The following is a 15,140-nucleotide window of genomic DNA, read 5'->3' as shown; positions in this document are numbered from 1 at the left end:
TGTTTGAATTTAGGCTTCTTAGATCCACACAAAGATATATATTTTCCCTTCCATCTTTGATGTAATCACAGTGGGAGTTAACCATTCTGAACTTTCCATTGCCTCTATGACCCCTGGTGCGTCCTGGCTCCTGGCTTTTTAGTTCCTCTTTCAGTGGTTCTCGTCTCAAAAGACGATGTACCACTGGAATCACACCAGCCTTTAATTTGATCATATGCATATAGTCATTTAATAGTCTCTATTACTCAGTGAACACTTTCAGAAACTTTTCACAGATGTCCTCCTACTAACTCTCCATCTACCATCTGGACCTGTTCCTCCTTATTGGGATTTAAAGTTATTCCTAGATCTCTCTGGTGCTTCTACCCCACCAAATTACAGCCTTGCTTTGTGACATAGATATTCCCTACTGTATGTCTGTTAGTAATTGAAATACTCATTCTTATCATGCCTTCTAATGGAATGGGATCTCTGTTGTACCCTCCTGGATGAACATTCGAACTCTCTAGGGTATATTTTGCTTGTTGCAAGTTATCATGAAAGGCTTGGCTATCATTAAATGTATATATGGTGAACATGAATCTGCAAACACATTTACCTTCTTACCATCAATTTGGATGTCAGATCAGGAATACCTGACCTTCACATCAACCCCTTGATGGGCAATTTGAAAGATTAGTTTATCATTTTCCCTCATCTTATGTTCCTATGTATTTATTACATGCACATTCTTATCTGGTATCCTACACATTTTGGCAAAATTCCCCCTTTTATTAAATCTACTGCAGATTGCACTCCTTGTTGGACACTTAGGGTTCTTAGCTAGGTGACTTATATTACCACATCTAAAACATTTTAATCTATCACTCTTAGTTTTTTGTATGACACTTCGTTCCTCATTGCTTTTATACATTTTATTTTTATTGGTGAGGCTATTGACCTCTTTATCATCTTTGTGAATTTCTTTAGACAATTTCATTTCTTTAACACAAATCGCAAAATGCTCAATACTTTTAACTATGTTTATAGCTGCTGTAAGGTCAGTGTTTTGGGTTAATAGTTTCTACTGTACCTAAGGATCATTTGTGCAGTGAATGCATTAGTGTCTAATTAAAGAGTCAGTAAGAGGACTGTTCCTCTTAAAATAGACAATAGAAGTAGTTACTTTTAATTTTTGCCTTGTAGTGTGTTTAAATAATCTATGCCTTTAAATTACAATTATATATTTTTCTTTGAAATGCATCTCTAATTTCCTTAAAGTACTGTGAAAAACATCTTCCTCGCCTTCTTCCTCACGTGCTTTATTAACATTCTGTTCAGTTATGTCCTCATAATCATTTTTCCCCTGCAGTCCTAAAATGTGTAATAAAATATGTTGTTTCCTTATAGAGGAGACATTTTGGGCCATAATAGCAATCAAATAGGAATTAAATATATTTATCTATCTATTCCAGGTAGTATCTGGTTCCCCTTCATCATTTAAAAAGGTGGCGGTTGATTCGTGCTTGCTGCGGCCATGGTATTTTTTAAAATATGTAAGTTATAGAAAGATTAGCAAATGGAACACCAAATGAAGAGGAATTTTTCTTAAAAACGTACAACTTTAGTTCCTATGCTGATCTCATTTGTTTGTTTTGACCTACTCTTTCAAGTGCCAACCAATAATTGAGGTTAAGCAAGAAGAGTCTTTCTTTACAGCCCTATTTCTAATTTAGCCTCCCTATAGTCTAGAATACACTTCTACTTTAAGAAGATTTCAGGGTGGAGCCAGGATCATGACGATGATTGCCCTTGAAGTTCAGACACTGACTAGGAACTGAGAGGAAGAAATTCTACAGCTGATGAAAAAATACAACAACCGAGCAAGCATTATGAACACAAGGACTTTCAAAAACTGTCTCCAGGAAGCAAGGAACCACTCTCCAAAGAAGGCAGCTCTCACTGACAGTACCATACTCCAGGTAAGCAGCAAATCGTTTGTTTGAGTTAAAATCTGAGATGAACGTGGTGGAGATAATGCCGCGCCTCACCCAATGAGATTCTTCACCTCAGCGACAGTTGCTATACTGTCACCGCACATGGCGCCTCACCCAACGAGGATCTTCACCTCAGCGAAAGTTGCTATACTCTCACCGCACATGGCGCCTCACCCAACGAGGATCTTCACCTCAGCGACAGTTGCTATACTGTCACCGCACATGGCGCCTCACCCAACGAGGATCTTCACCTCAGCGAAAGATGCTATACTGTCACCGCACATGGCGCCTCACCCAATGAGGATCTTCACCTCTGTGACAGTTGTTGTCACTGTGCCTCTGCTTGCATTGACTCTGCCGGTTCTGAGACTGCCGCTGTGGTCAAACAGGTATTTCATGCCGTTTTACCTGAGATTGGGTGCATATGTGGTACCTGGGTGGGCATTAGTGGCTATGTGCTCATGAACCAGCACTACAACAAACCGCACACCAAAAGCTTTTACCAATCTCATTGCTCACTCTATATATCTCAACCCCAGGGAGGACTAATATGCAGCTCATCGACTGCTCGTAGAGCTGGGCTTTCAAAGCTCAATCTTCGAAACCGGCATCAATAGGCCAGCTTGTCATGATAGAGTGATACATTAAGCAGGGAACTCAGGAAATGACAAATATTATTTGAAGAAAAGCCGACAGTCCTTGCAGGCACTCAAAGCTCAAGAGACCTACCGACCGTTAATTCATATCCGGATTCTCACGCCTTCAGTATGCAGAGTAAAGTAGACAAGGATATCTTGACAGGGGTTGAAATGCACATCTGCCCCTGCACAACTATCCCATCCTCGTCGCCATAAGATGAGGTGACAAAAGAGGAAGCAGGCAAAACGTATGCAGAAAAGGAAGATTTATTATAACACAAGGTTCATCTCATATCTTGCCACAACACAGCTGACCGAGAACTGAACATTCTAAATGAGCTTCACCTGAAGGTTCTAAGGTCAAACCATCTAGGATAAGGGAGTGGGAAGGGGTGGGAATGTAGGTACTAGTCAGGTCAATTACAGCAGCATGCTACCCATTATTCTGCTCCAGCACTAAGCAGGCTTCTAGACTCACAGGGTAGCTGTCCCAATGATGACCCACAACCTCTTTCTTTGGGGGGTACTGATCCCGATGTCTAGTGGGCCTACTTACGGATGTCCCGTTAACTAATCGCTATGAGGTTCTATCTAGTTGTACTCAAACTGACTGACTTTAGCTTCCTTTTACAGGGTATATAGGTGAGTCTGTCACTTCCTTTGTGTAGAGTCACATTATTCTGATTCGGGAAGGTGTCTTAGTAAGCCTCCGACCTCTTTCATTGATTAGTTGAAATATTGTAGGCATTAGCCTCAAGACTGGTAATCCGGACTGGGTAGCGATCATTGACCGATATGACATTATCCTTGTTTAAGCGACCTGGACTGTAAATTCTTTATGGTGTGAGGGCTTTGCTTGTTTTTCAGTTGCTGCTTCTACTTCTACACATAAGCGAGCCCAGGGAGGGCTTTCAGACTGGGTGAAACTATCACTTAAAAATGTCAGTGGTTGAACTGGAAGCATACTGCTCTGCCCTTCAAGCAGTGTTAATTAAGGCTCATCATAGCTCTTTTTATTTTTATTTGATTAAAATGTATAATAATGTCTTTTCTAATGCACCTTGTAGTGATGTTATTACATTATTCTCCTTTTTAGAGGAGCTACATTATCCTTGTTATGGAGGACTGGCTCAGCCGAATATTATCATTTGTGGTGATTTTAAAATTAAATGAAGCTTGTGGGGAATCAACCACAACTGACCATGTGGCGGATTTGGATCATAGAGGTTCTGAGTCGGGATCACACTTTTCTGTGGGTGATTCTCTGAATGTAATATAAGTCTTCCTTAAAGGTGGATGCATTATGCCATCATCTAGAGGTAGTGCAAGAAGAACAATTGATCACAGAACAATGTCATACATTCACCCCAGTACAGAGATCCGGGCCTAAATCATCGTTTCTTTGCTCCACATGCCATTCCAGTTTGGAGCCAGCCATATGCAAATCAGTCTTGACCCTGCACCCAATGGGAACAGTCCAGCCCGAACTGCCAAGCCAGGTCCTCCCTGGACTGGAAACAAGCCTCCTAGGACCGGTTTCGCCAAGTCTCACTGACCTTATTCTTCCAGCACAAAGGAAGTATCTTGACGTGGCAAAGGCAAGGTGCTCTGAAGTGTCACTTCTCAGGATCCTTGCAGCTCCTAGTAGTGCGATGTGCCCAACAACCTACACTTCGGAACTATCAAGTGCTTCCTTGGGTTTGCGTATCTGGGACAGAAGAACAGGAAGTGATCTTCAGTCTCATCAGTTAGTGGACAGAAGGAACAATCAACAGTCGCCCTATGTGGGAAGGGTATGCCCAGACGTGGGTCCCTTGCTCGCTTTGCCACTGGAGTCAAGCTATCCTGGCTGAAGACGGCTTATAGCCAGAAACTTGTCCTAGGATGCTTGATTCCGGTCCAGGGAAGACATGGCTTGGCAGTTCCGGCTGGAGTGTTCCCATGAGGCACAGGGTCAAGACTGATTTGCATATGGCTATGTCTGAACTGGATTGGCGTGGTGAGCAAAATAATGATGGATTAAACCCAGATCTGTGACTGGGGGTCAATGTTTTGCCAATGTGCAACATTCCGTCCATCATCTTGTGTGTTTTGATCATCTAGAGGTAGGGCCCAGACAAAGTCTATAGATTATATTTTTTCTGCACACAAATAGTTCTCCTTTTTTCTGAGGGTTATACGCTAGAAACCCATTTGGGGTGACAATAATGCCCTGATTGCAGCAGGTACTTCCTAATACAAAAGGAGGCTTACATTGGTAAGCTGCGGCCCCTGCATCTTCTTCTAATGATGGGCGTTAGCTGTGCTGAGATTTATCTTGATTCCCTCTTAATTAAACATCTTGAGATCTTTCAGTCTAAAGAAGCCCGTACCCCTGATTGGCCTAGATAGTGTAATAATGAGTGTTTCGCCGCTAATCGCAATCTTAGGAAGAATCTAGTGGCCAAGCCTAGAATTCAGGCTGAGGCTATCTATGCATGTAAACATCATAGGAGAGTAGAACCTAAAAGAAAAAAAAGAGCTGCTCGAGGCGGATTGGGACAAGCTTGAGGATGTACCTGTTCATAAGGATGGTAAAAGGTTCTGGAAGCTAGTTAATAGATCCTGTCAGAGGTTAGTCTTGTTCAATGTGCAGTGTTGCAGCAATTCACGTTGGGAGTGGGTTTCCCATTTTCAGTCCATTTATCAAGCAAAGGAGAGCAGGTGCTGAACTCAGTTACTAACGAGCAGGCAAAAGGAAGCTGGATGCTTGTCCCTCTGAACTTTAGAAGTTACCCTGGCTATTAAGCAAAGCACAGAGGGGTAAAGCACCAGGGTCTGATGCTATATCTATTAACTTGAGTAAGGGAAAACCCGAGATTGGGGCCTTTTACTCACAAACTCGTTTAATATTGTTTGAGCTATGGGCGACATATGTCTTGGGCATTGTTGGTGATAGTACAATTTTCAAAAAGGGTGACCCAAATGCACCTAGATGCACTATGGCTATGCCGTTACTCTGTACTGGGGTGAATGTATGACATTGTTCTGCATTCTGTCCATCAACTGTTGTGTTTTGCTATCTCCTTACTTAACAGTACAGTAAAGATTGTAGGAAGGGTTGTGTTTTTGTAAATACCATCTTGCCAAGACATGTCCTCTGTACTTTGCATTTATGGACCTGTCTACCACATTTGATTGCGTCAATCAAACCAGGTTGTGGTTGCTTTTATTAGACCTGGGGGTTGAGGTTTTATTAGTCAGCTTTCTCCACACCTTTTATGCAAATTTGGTTGATAGAGTTTCTTATGGCACTTTGGGGAAATTGTCCTGCACTTTCGTCCTTTCTAGGGGCATACGACAAGATTGTGTTTCGACTCTGTTTATGTGTTCTCTTTAAATTAATAATCATATTCCACACAATACAAAGGCATCTGATGATATCCCAAAGATGGGGGCATCACACTTCCCAGCCTTGTTAATTGCCACTATCCACATGCCCTCCATGAGCTGATGGCCTCTTTCATATCGTTCATGAGGGAATTAGACCTTGTTACAAACTTTAGTAACTGACACATAATGGCTTGTGGCCAGGGCAAAAGTAGCATTTCTAATATTTAAATTGGTAGTAACATCTTGACCAGGGTCAATAGGTTTCCATACTTAGAAACTCTATTTGACTGTTCAGATTCTTGACATATGCTCTGCTGAAAATGTCCAGATCCACAGGTGCCATGTTTATCTTGTTGCAGCCTCAAAGGTACGCAAACATTTTGCCTTTATTATCGATTTGCAGGTGCAGTGTGTCCCTGCTGATCGGCCAGGCCTATGGGTGGGGTTATTCGAATCCTGCACCTCAACTGATCCTATCACTCACCAGAGACCCTAACACTGCCAAAACCAACCTGCATGAAGGAATGAAAGAAGTAGCCGAATGGATGAAGCACAGCCGTTTGAAACTGAACTCAGACAAAACAGAAGTCCTCATCCTAGGCACCTCCCCCTCCGCCTGGGATAACTCTTGGTGGCCAGAGGCCCTTGGAAAAGCACCCAACCCGACGGACCACGCACGGAACCTGGGCGTCATCCTGGATTCCTCACTCTCGATGAACAGACAAGTCAACGCCGTTTCTTCATCTTGCTTCAACATTCTTCGCATGCTCAAAAAAACATTTCGCTGGATCCCCACCGAAACTAGAAAAACAGTCACCCACGCTCTGGTCACGAGCCGACTTGACTACGGAAACACCCTCTACGCCGGTACCACCGCAAAACTCCAGAAAAAACTCCAACGCATCCAGAACGCTTCAGCCAGGCTCATATTAGACATCCCGCGCAAAGAACACATCTCCGGTCACCTGAAAAGCCTCCACTGGCTCCCCGTCAATAAGAGGATTACCTTCCGGCTCCTAACCCACGCACACAAAGCACTCTACGAAATCGGACCCGAATGCCTCAACACACGACTATCCTTCTACACCACCCCCCCCCCCCCCCCCGCCAGCTACGATCCTCCAACCAGGCCCTTGCCACTGTACCTCGCATCAACAAAACCACCATGGGAGGCAGATCCTTCTCCTACCTGGCAGCTAAAACCTGGAACTCACTTCCCACTCACCTTCGCCTTACTCAGAACCACCTAGCATTCAGAAAGCAACTTAAAACGTGGATATTTGACAAGTAAGTCCCCACCATTCATCAAGCGCCTTGAGACCCTCTGGGTATGTAGCGCGCTATATAAATTTATTGACTTGACTTGACTCTACAAATTGAGAAGAATCATATTTGCACATGTCGTCCCTATGTGCCACCTACAGCTCTCATTACCTCTTGCATTTGGAGCTGTCATTGCAGTATATTTCTGAATTAGTGTGTGGCTCCACCAATGCTTTGTGTATCTATTTGGACCTCCAAGGAGGCAGGCTTGAACAAAGAAATTATTAATTATTGCCCATCCTGTGAGCACGCGCGGAGGTTACCATGGTTAGTAATGTGAAGGATTCTATAAGTAAGATAGGTTTCTCTGAACTTTTTGATACACCGAAGTCTCTTTTCAAGAAAGACAAATGGCGTTTCAATCTTAGGTTCATGGAGTACAGTCTACCTGGGAGACTAAGGGGTGAATAATCCAAAACGTCTGTAAAGGGTTATATGCACCTAAGGGGAATTAGTGACACAGTTTTGTTTTTAGATCTCCCCTTAACTTTGTGGGAAAGCGCCCCACTTTTCCAGTTCAGGGTGAGGGCAGTTTGGCATGTACTTTGTTACACTCTTGGGTCAGGTCTGCATAGCAATAGCTTGTCTATGTGATGATTTTCTTCTGAATCATTGTTACATTTTAAGTAAATATTTAAGGCTGTATTATACCGTTTATTTGAAGTCATTTTTAAATAAAACGGACCTAAATTCGAAGTTTGCTTTTGTGAATTGGGTCCTTAGATTTCAGGCCTACACTTAGAATTCGGGTCTAAACTTACACTTCGGGTCTAAGCTTACCTTTGGGAATTGGACCCTTGTTATATGTTATGTTATGTTATATAGTCTTATATAGTGCGCAGCTGCTCCAGCAAAGGAGCGTCCCGGCGCTAGCAGCTAGAAGGTACTGAAACACAACAATCTAAAGCCATGCTAGCCATCATACAACCAGAGATTACACTGCAGGAAAGAGAAAAGTTTTAGTAGCTTTCCTAAAAGCAGTCAGGCAATCTAAGCCACGGATCTGTACAGGCAGTGAGTTTCACAGCCTAGCTGCAAGGCAGCGGAAAGACCGTCCGCCCGCCCGGCTGCGCTTGAACCGTGGGATTACAGCCAGATGTTGTCCTGCCGAGCGCAACCAACGGGAGGGAGCATATGGGATAAGCAGGTCACTCAACAGATTAGGGCTGGCATATTTCATTATCTTGAAGGATAGACACAGCGTTTTGAAGTGAATCCGCTTCTCCACAGGGAGCCAATGCAACCTGCGGATAGCGCCAGTAGCAGAACAGAAACGCGGGAGACCAACCAGAACTCTAGCTGCAGTATTTTGAACACGTTGCATCCGAAGAGTTTCAGCTTTATTAGCTCCCAAAAGAAGAGAGCTGGCATAGTTTAGGCGAGAGAGAATAGTCGCCTCTACAATTAGCTGACGTATGGAAGGCTAAAAAAACTTCAGAAGGGGCTTAAGACCCAGCAGAAGGCCAAAGCACGTGCCAGCAACTTTCTTAGTGTGTGACATCTTGTCTAAGCTTACCTTCGTGAATTGGACCCTTAGATTTGAGGTGTAAACTTAGACTTCAGGTCTAAGTTTACCTTGTGAATCGGGCCCTACGTGTCTAGGTTGGGTAATTTGCTAAAATGATTAGAGCATGATGGAGAAAGCTATTAATTGTTTTAAAGTGCTGTTAATCGCAACTTTTATTAATCTATTTAAAATGTTTGTTTTGAAGTATTCTTCAACAAAAATCAAAAGTTACGTATGACTAACAAGAAGGAGGGTTGAAAAGGAACTACCTATTTAGAAATAGCCGTCCACTATTTTAGTTAGTGCTCGGATAGTATATCTTCTGCCACTCTGGTCTTCTGAGACTGATCAATGGTTGTTGTACCTCAGGAATAACAGCAGCCTTCTGGATGTTTTTTATCTGTGTTTTATGTGTGTCCCTTCTTTGTATTTTACAAGTACACCTTTGTCTCCAGTGATGCCTCCACAGAGAGTACCACAAAAATAAATATTTTTTCTGATTGTGAATGAGTTTGTTTAACTCTAGGATCTCAGTCCTGAGGAAGGCCACTGACCCCTAAAGGGCCATAAAGGACAGATGAAATCAGTCGGGATGAGGGAGTTGTTATAACCCCTTGAGTCTCAATTTTATGTTTTTATTATCCCAGAGTGGATTTCCCAGAATAACAGGTAGGTGAGGGCTTCTACATTAAATATTTGTATCTCTTTTTCACATAGATCTAATACTTCTTCAGCAGTGAGCTTACCATGACATCTTTAGTGCTCACAAAGCGTCTCGATGAGCCCATTCACCTCCCTAATATACTGTCAGACAGTTGTGATGACCCTACAATGAACCATGAAACCTGGGTAGGTGTGTGAGGGTCAGTCAAAGAAATTAATAACATCCAAGGCTGCGTTTTATAGTGGAAGGCTGTTGCCAAATAGGTAATTCCTTTAGAACCCTCCTTCGTGTTGGTCGGAGGTAAGTTTTATTTTTTGTTGATTTGTATTTGGGAGGTGGCTATTCTGGGTCGTCCCTTCCTCACCTCTCCCTATGGCCGCTCAGAAGACGGCAGAGAATACCCACTTGAAACCAGAAGCAGTCTCTTCTCTATCCTAATCCCCAATCCCCTGTCCACTTGATTCTTGTTGATTGCTCCAGTATAATTGCTTGGAGAGCTCTACATGGTGGGAGGAAGCAGTGGCTTCTCTGGAACTTCTGGTATCTGAGACTGAGCAATCTAACAAAGGTACGGAGGACTCAAGGCCAGTTTTTGAAGGTCCTCGAGCCCCATCAGCCATTACCATCTTCAGTCCCTGCCCAGCCACTACAAACAACTCGTTGCCCTGCTGTTATGTTGGTTGTGATTACATTTTCATTATCAATAAGGTGAGGCCTCACAAGACTCCTTGTCCCCAGTGGGCATCACTGGACTGTCAGGATGAATAAAACACAGACTGGATCTGCCTCCCATACATGGGAAGGACTTGTATCTATTCAATGTTCAAGAAGTTTGAAAAGAGAGTGGAATTAACCAGCATTGATGGGGACACACCAGTGCCAGGAAAACAGTGATGGGCCCAGTAGATGTACAGGAGGGCTCAAATATAGATCAAAATCACAACACTGGACTGGACTCCACTGGAGAGATCTGGGATAAAGCAAAGCTGTCACCTAAAGTGGACAATGAACAGTCACCAGGCAGCTAAAGAGGGAGTCTAAAAATAAAAGGCAGACATTGAGAACTCACAGGCCATTCAACAACAATGACAGGCCACCCGAGCGCCTGGAAAGTAAATAATGAGTATCTAATAAACAAATAACCCATTTCTCTTCCAGACCAAACGTACTGTACTCTTTAAATGTGTGGGGTCAATGTCACAGTCATACCACAAAGGAAATAAAATATTGTGTATCTAAATGTTTATTTTACTCACCGAAACCCTTGTAAATTTGTAAGCAGTCCACACATTTGAGACTCATTTCTGTGCCTTTTTGGGGAACAAAGAAGCATTTGTAGGCTTTTATGGCTTCACCTGAAAGAAATACAAGAGAGTGAGAGAGGTGGAGGGCGGAGAGGAGAAGAGAAGAGAAGAGAAGAGAAGAGAATAGGAGAGGAGAGGAGAGGAGAGGAGGAGAGGAGAGAGGAGAGATTGACAATGGGTCATAAAAACAGGCCATGAGGCATACAAGAAGGCATGTAGATGATATGAACCTTGTAGCTATATGAGCAAAGCATAAGAACTACCAATAAGTTTAGGATGGAGTATGAGTGCAGTTTTTCAGCACGTGTCTATATTATTATATTCCACACCTCTTTCCTTCAGTTTCCTTTGATTTTGGGCCAAAGCAGCTGTCTTGAGAGCTGGAGTGGGATGCAGACGCATGAGGAACGGTGTTGCTTCCCTCAATATTCAATGTCAAGATGAGCTCCTCAGTGCGGCTGACCATAGCCTCACCTGGTGGAACTTCCAGGATGTTTATTACCGTTTATAAAGGCTCTGCTTATTGGCATAGGTTTATAAATATCTCCTGAACTGATGTAAAGAGAATTTCTTTTGATTCAAGGTATATTGTGGAACAGACTACTGGTGTATACCCCTTCAAATTGAATTGCAAATTGCATTTATTTTGTGCATTAAATAGCAGAAAATCCAATTCCCTCGCCTAGATGCAGTAAAACAGCATTATGGATCTGCTCAGCTATTTCCACCCCGTGAGCCTTCTTTCATTAACTCTTGCTTTCCAGACACGCAACACAGCAAGACCTAAAGTGAGGAGGCTGCAGGCTGTGAGGAAACAGCTAAGACTGTGACACATACCAGGCCCCACTACCTGGACACTAGCCGGACTATCAGGGGAGTACACCCCAAGAGAGGAACCAAAAGCCGATATAGTGATCGACAATATATACGTTTTACATAGTGTTGGTATCAACAGTTTAGTTATAGGGTCCCCCTGTCTCTCCTCTGTCTCCTACCGTCTGCTGCTTTCCTCTGGTCTCACTGTCCCCATCTCCCTGCTCCCCCCCAGACTGCCACCTTTCTCCCCTATTCTAGTCCGTTTATACTCTTCCCCCCCTTGCTGTCCTCACTCCTCCCCAGTGTGCCCCCTTTCACTGCAGTCTCTCTGCTCTCCTCGCCAGTTCCTCTGCTGCCCCCTCAGTCTCTCTGCTCTCCCCTCCTCCGCCTCCTCTTCCTCCCAGTGCCCCCACTCACTCACAGTCTCTTCTGTTTCTCTGCTGCCCCCTCAGTCTCTCTGCTCTCCCCCCTCCGCCTCCTCTTCCTCCCAGTGCCCCCACTCACTCACAGTCTGCTCTGTTTCTCTGCTGCCCCCTCAGTCTTTCTGCTCTCCCCTCCCCCGCCTCCTCTTCCTCCCAGTGCCCCCACTCACTCACAGTCTCTTCTGTTTCTCTGCTGCCCCCTCAGTCTCTCTGCTCTCCCCCCTCCGCCTCCTCTTCCTCCCAGTGCCCCCACTCACTCACAGTCTGCTCTGTTCCTCTGCTGCCCCCTCAGTCTCTCTGCTCCTCCCTCCTCCGCCTCCTCTTCCTCCCAGTGCCCCCACTCACTCACAGTCTCTTCTGTTTCTCTGCTGCCCCCTCAGTCTCTCTGCTCTCCCCCCTCCGTCTCCTCTTCCTCCCAGTGCCCCCACTCACTCACAGTCTGCTCTGTTCATCTGCTGCCCCCTCAGTCTCTCTGCTCCTCCCTCCTCCGCCTCCTCTTCCTCCCAGTGCCCCCACTCACTCACAGCCTCTTCTGTTTCTCTGCTGCCCCTCAGTCTTTCTGCTCTCCCCCCTCCGCCTCCTCTTCCTCCCAGTGCCCCCACTCACTCACAGTCTGCTCTGTTCCTCTGCTGCCCCCTCAGTCTCTCTGCTCTCCCCCCTCCGCCTCCTCTTCCTCCCAGTGCCCCCACTCACTCACAGTCTGCTCTGTTCCTCTGCTGCCCCCTCAGTCTCTATGCTCTCCTCTCCTCCGCCTCCTCTTCCTCCCAGTGCCCCCACTCACTCACAGTCTCTTCTGTTTCTCTGCTGCCCCCTCAGTCTTTCTGCTCTCCCCTCCTCCGCCTCCTCTTCCTCCAGTGCCCCCACTCACTCACAGTCTGCTCTGTTTCTCTGCTGCCCCCTCAGTCTCTCTGCTCTCCTCTCCTCCGCCTCCTCTTCCTCCCAGTGCCCCCACTCACTCACAGTCTGCTCTGTTTCTCTGCTGCTCCCTCAGCCTTTCTGCTCTCCCCTCCTCCGCCTCCTCTTCCTCCCAGTGCCCCCACTCACTCACAGTCTGCTCTGTTTCTCTGCTGCCCCCTATGTCTCTCTGCTCTCCTCTCCTCCGCCTCCTCTTCCTCTTCCTCCCAGTGCCTCCACTCACTCACAGTCTCTTCTATTTCTCTGCTGCCCCCTCAGTCTCTCTGCTCTCCCCCCTCCGCCTCCTCTTCCTCCAGTGCCCCCACTCACTCACAGTCTCTTCTGTTTCTCTACTGCTCCCTCAGCCTTTCTGCTCTCCCCTCCTCCGCCTCCTCTTCCTCCCAGTGCCCCCACTCACTCACAGTCTGCTCTGTTTCTCTGCTGCCCCCTCAGTCTCTCTGCTCCTCCCTCCTCCGCCTCCTCTTCCTCCCAGTGCCCCCACTCACTCACAGTCTGCTCTGTTTCTCTGCTGCCCCGTCAGTCTCTCTGCTCTCCTCTCCTCCGCCTCCTCTTCCTCTTCCTCCCAGTGCCTCCACTCACTCACAGTCTCTTCTGTTTCTCTGCTGCCCCCTCAGTCTCTCTGCTCTCCCCCCTCCGCCTCCTCTTCCTCCAGTGCCCCCACTCACTCACAGCCTCTTCTGTTTCTCTGCTGCCCCCTCAGTCTCTCTGCTCTCCTCTCCTCTCCTCCTCTTCCTCCAGTGCCCCCACTCACTCACACTCTGCTCTGTTTCTCTGCTGCCCCCTCAGTCTCTCTGCTCTCCTCTCCTCCGCCTCCTCTTCCTCTTCCTCGCAGTGCCCCCACTCACTCACAGTCTCTTCTGTTTCTCTGCTGCCCCCTCAGTCTCTCTGCTCTCCTCTCCTCCGCCTCCTCTTCCTCTTCCTCCCAGTGCCCCGACTCACTCACAGTCTCTTCTGTTTCTCTGCTGCCCCCTCAGTCTCTCTGCTCTCCCCCTCCGCCTCCTCTTCCTCCCAGTGCCCCCACTCACTCACAGTCTCTTCTGTTTCTCTGCTGCCCCCTCAGTCTCTCTGCTCTCCCCCCTCCGACTCCTCTTCCTCCCAGTGCCCCCACTCACTCACAGTCTCTTCTGTTTCTCTGCTGCCCCCTCAGTCTCTCTGCTCTCCCCCCTCCGCCTCCTCTTCCTCCCAGTGCCCCCACTCACTCACAGTCTGCTCTGTTTCTCTGCTGCCCCCTCTGTCTTTCTGCTCTCCCCTCCCCCGCCTCCTCTTCCTCCCAGTGCCCCCACTCACTCACAGTCTCTTCTGTTTCTCTGCTGCCCCCTCAGTCTCTCTGCTCTCCCCCCTCCGCCTCCTCTTCCTCCCAGTGCCCCCACTCACTCATAGTCTCTTCTGTTTCTCTGCTGCCCCCTCAGTCTCTCTGCTCTCCCCCCTCCGCCTCCTCTTCCTCCCAGTGCCCCCACTCACTCACAGTCTCTTCTGTTTCTCTGCTGCCCCCTCAGTCTCTCCGCTCTCCCCCCTCCGCCTCCTCTTCTTCCCAGTGCCCCCACTCACTCAGTCTGCTCTGTTTCTCTGCTGCCCCCTCAGTCTTTCTGCTCTCCCCTCTCCGCCTCCTCTTCCTCCCAGTGCCCCCACTCACTCACAGTCTGCTCTGTTTCTCTGCTGCCCCCTCAGTCTCTCTGCTCTCCCCCCTCCGCCTCCTCTTCCTCCAGTGCCCCCACTCACTCACAGTCTCTTCTGTTTCTCTACTGCTCCCTCAGCCTTTCTGCTCTCCCCTCCTCCGCCTCCTCTTCCTCCCAGTGCCCCCACTCACTCACAGTATGCTCTGTTTCTCTGCTGCCCCCTCAGTCTCTCTGCTCCTCCCTCCTCCGCCTCCTCTTCCTCCCAGTGCCCCCACTCACTCACAGTCTGCTCTGTTTCTCTGCTGCCCCGTCAGTCTCTCTGCTCTCCTCTCCTCCGCCTCCTCTTCCTCTTCCTCCCAGTGCCTCCACTCACTCAGTCTCTTCTGTTTCTCTGCTGCCCCCTCAGTCTCTCTGCTCTCCCCCCTCCGCCTCCTCTTCCTCCAGTGCCCCCACTCACTCACAGCCTCTTCTGTTTCTCTGCTGCCCCCTCAGTCTCTCTGCTCTCCTCTCCTCCGCCTCCTCTTCCTCCAGTGCCCCCACTCACTCACACTCTGCTCTGTTTCTCTGCTGCCCCCTCAGTCTCTCTG

At 47.1% G+C, this 15,140-nt stretch overlaps 1 protein-coding gene across 1 annotated transcript in view; it reads right to left on the bottom strand.

Annotated features, from left to right (window-relative positions):
• The window catches only part of LOC147710242 (CD59A glycoprotein-like), a 46,043-nt gene that overhangs the window by 22,864 nt on the left and 8,039 nt on the right, over window positions 1-15,140 (bottom strand). Inside the window, exon 2 of the mRNA XM_086919961.1 lies at window positions 10,737-10,835. Within this exon, the coding sequence (XP_086776087.1) occupies window positions 10,737-10,835 (99 nt within the window). The remainder of the gene's footprint in view (window positions 1-10,736; window positions 10,836-15,140) is intronic.

Source organism: Lissotriton vulgaris, chromosome 5 (assembly GCF_964263255.1).
Source record: "Lissotriton vulgaris chromosome 5, aLisVul1.2, whole genome shotgun sequence".
Lineage (NCBI taxonomy): Eukaryota > Metazoa > Chordata > Amphibia > Caudata > Salamandridae > Lissotriton > Lissotriton vulgaris.
Note: the sequence above shows the minus strand (reverse complement) of the source record. Positions and strands in the feature narration are given on the sequence as shown.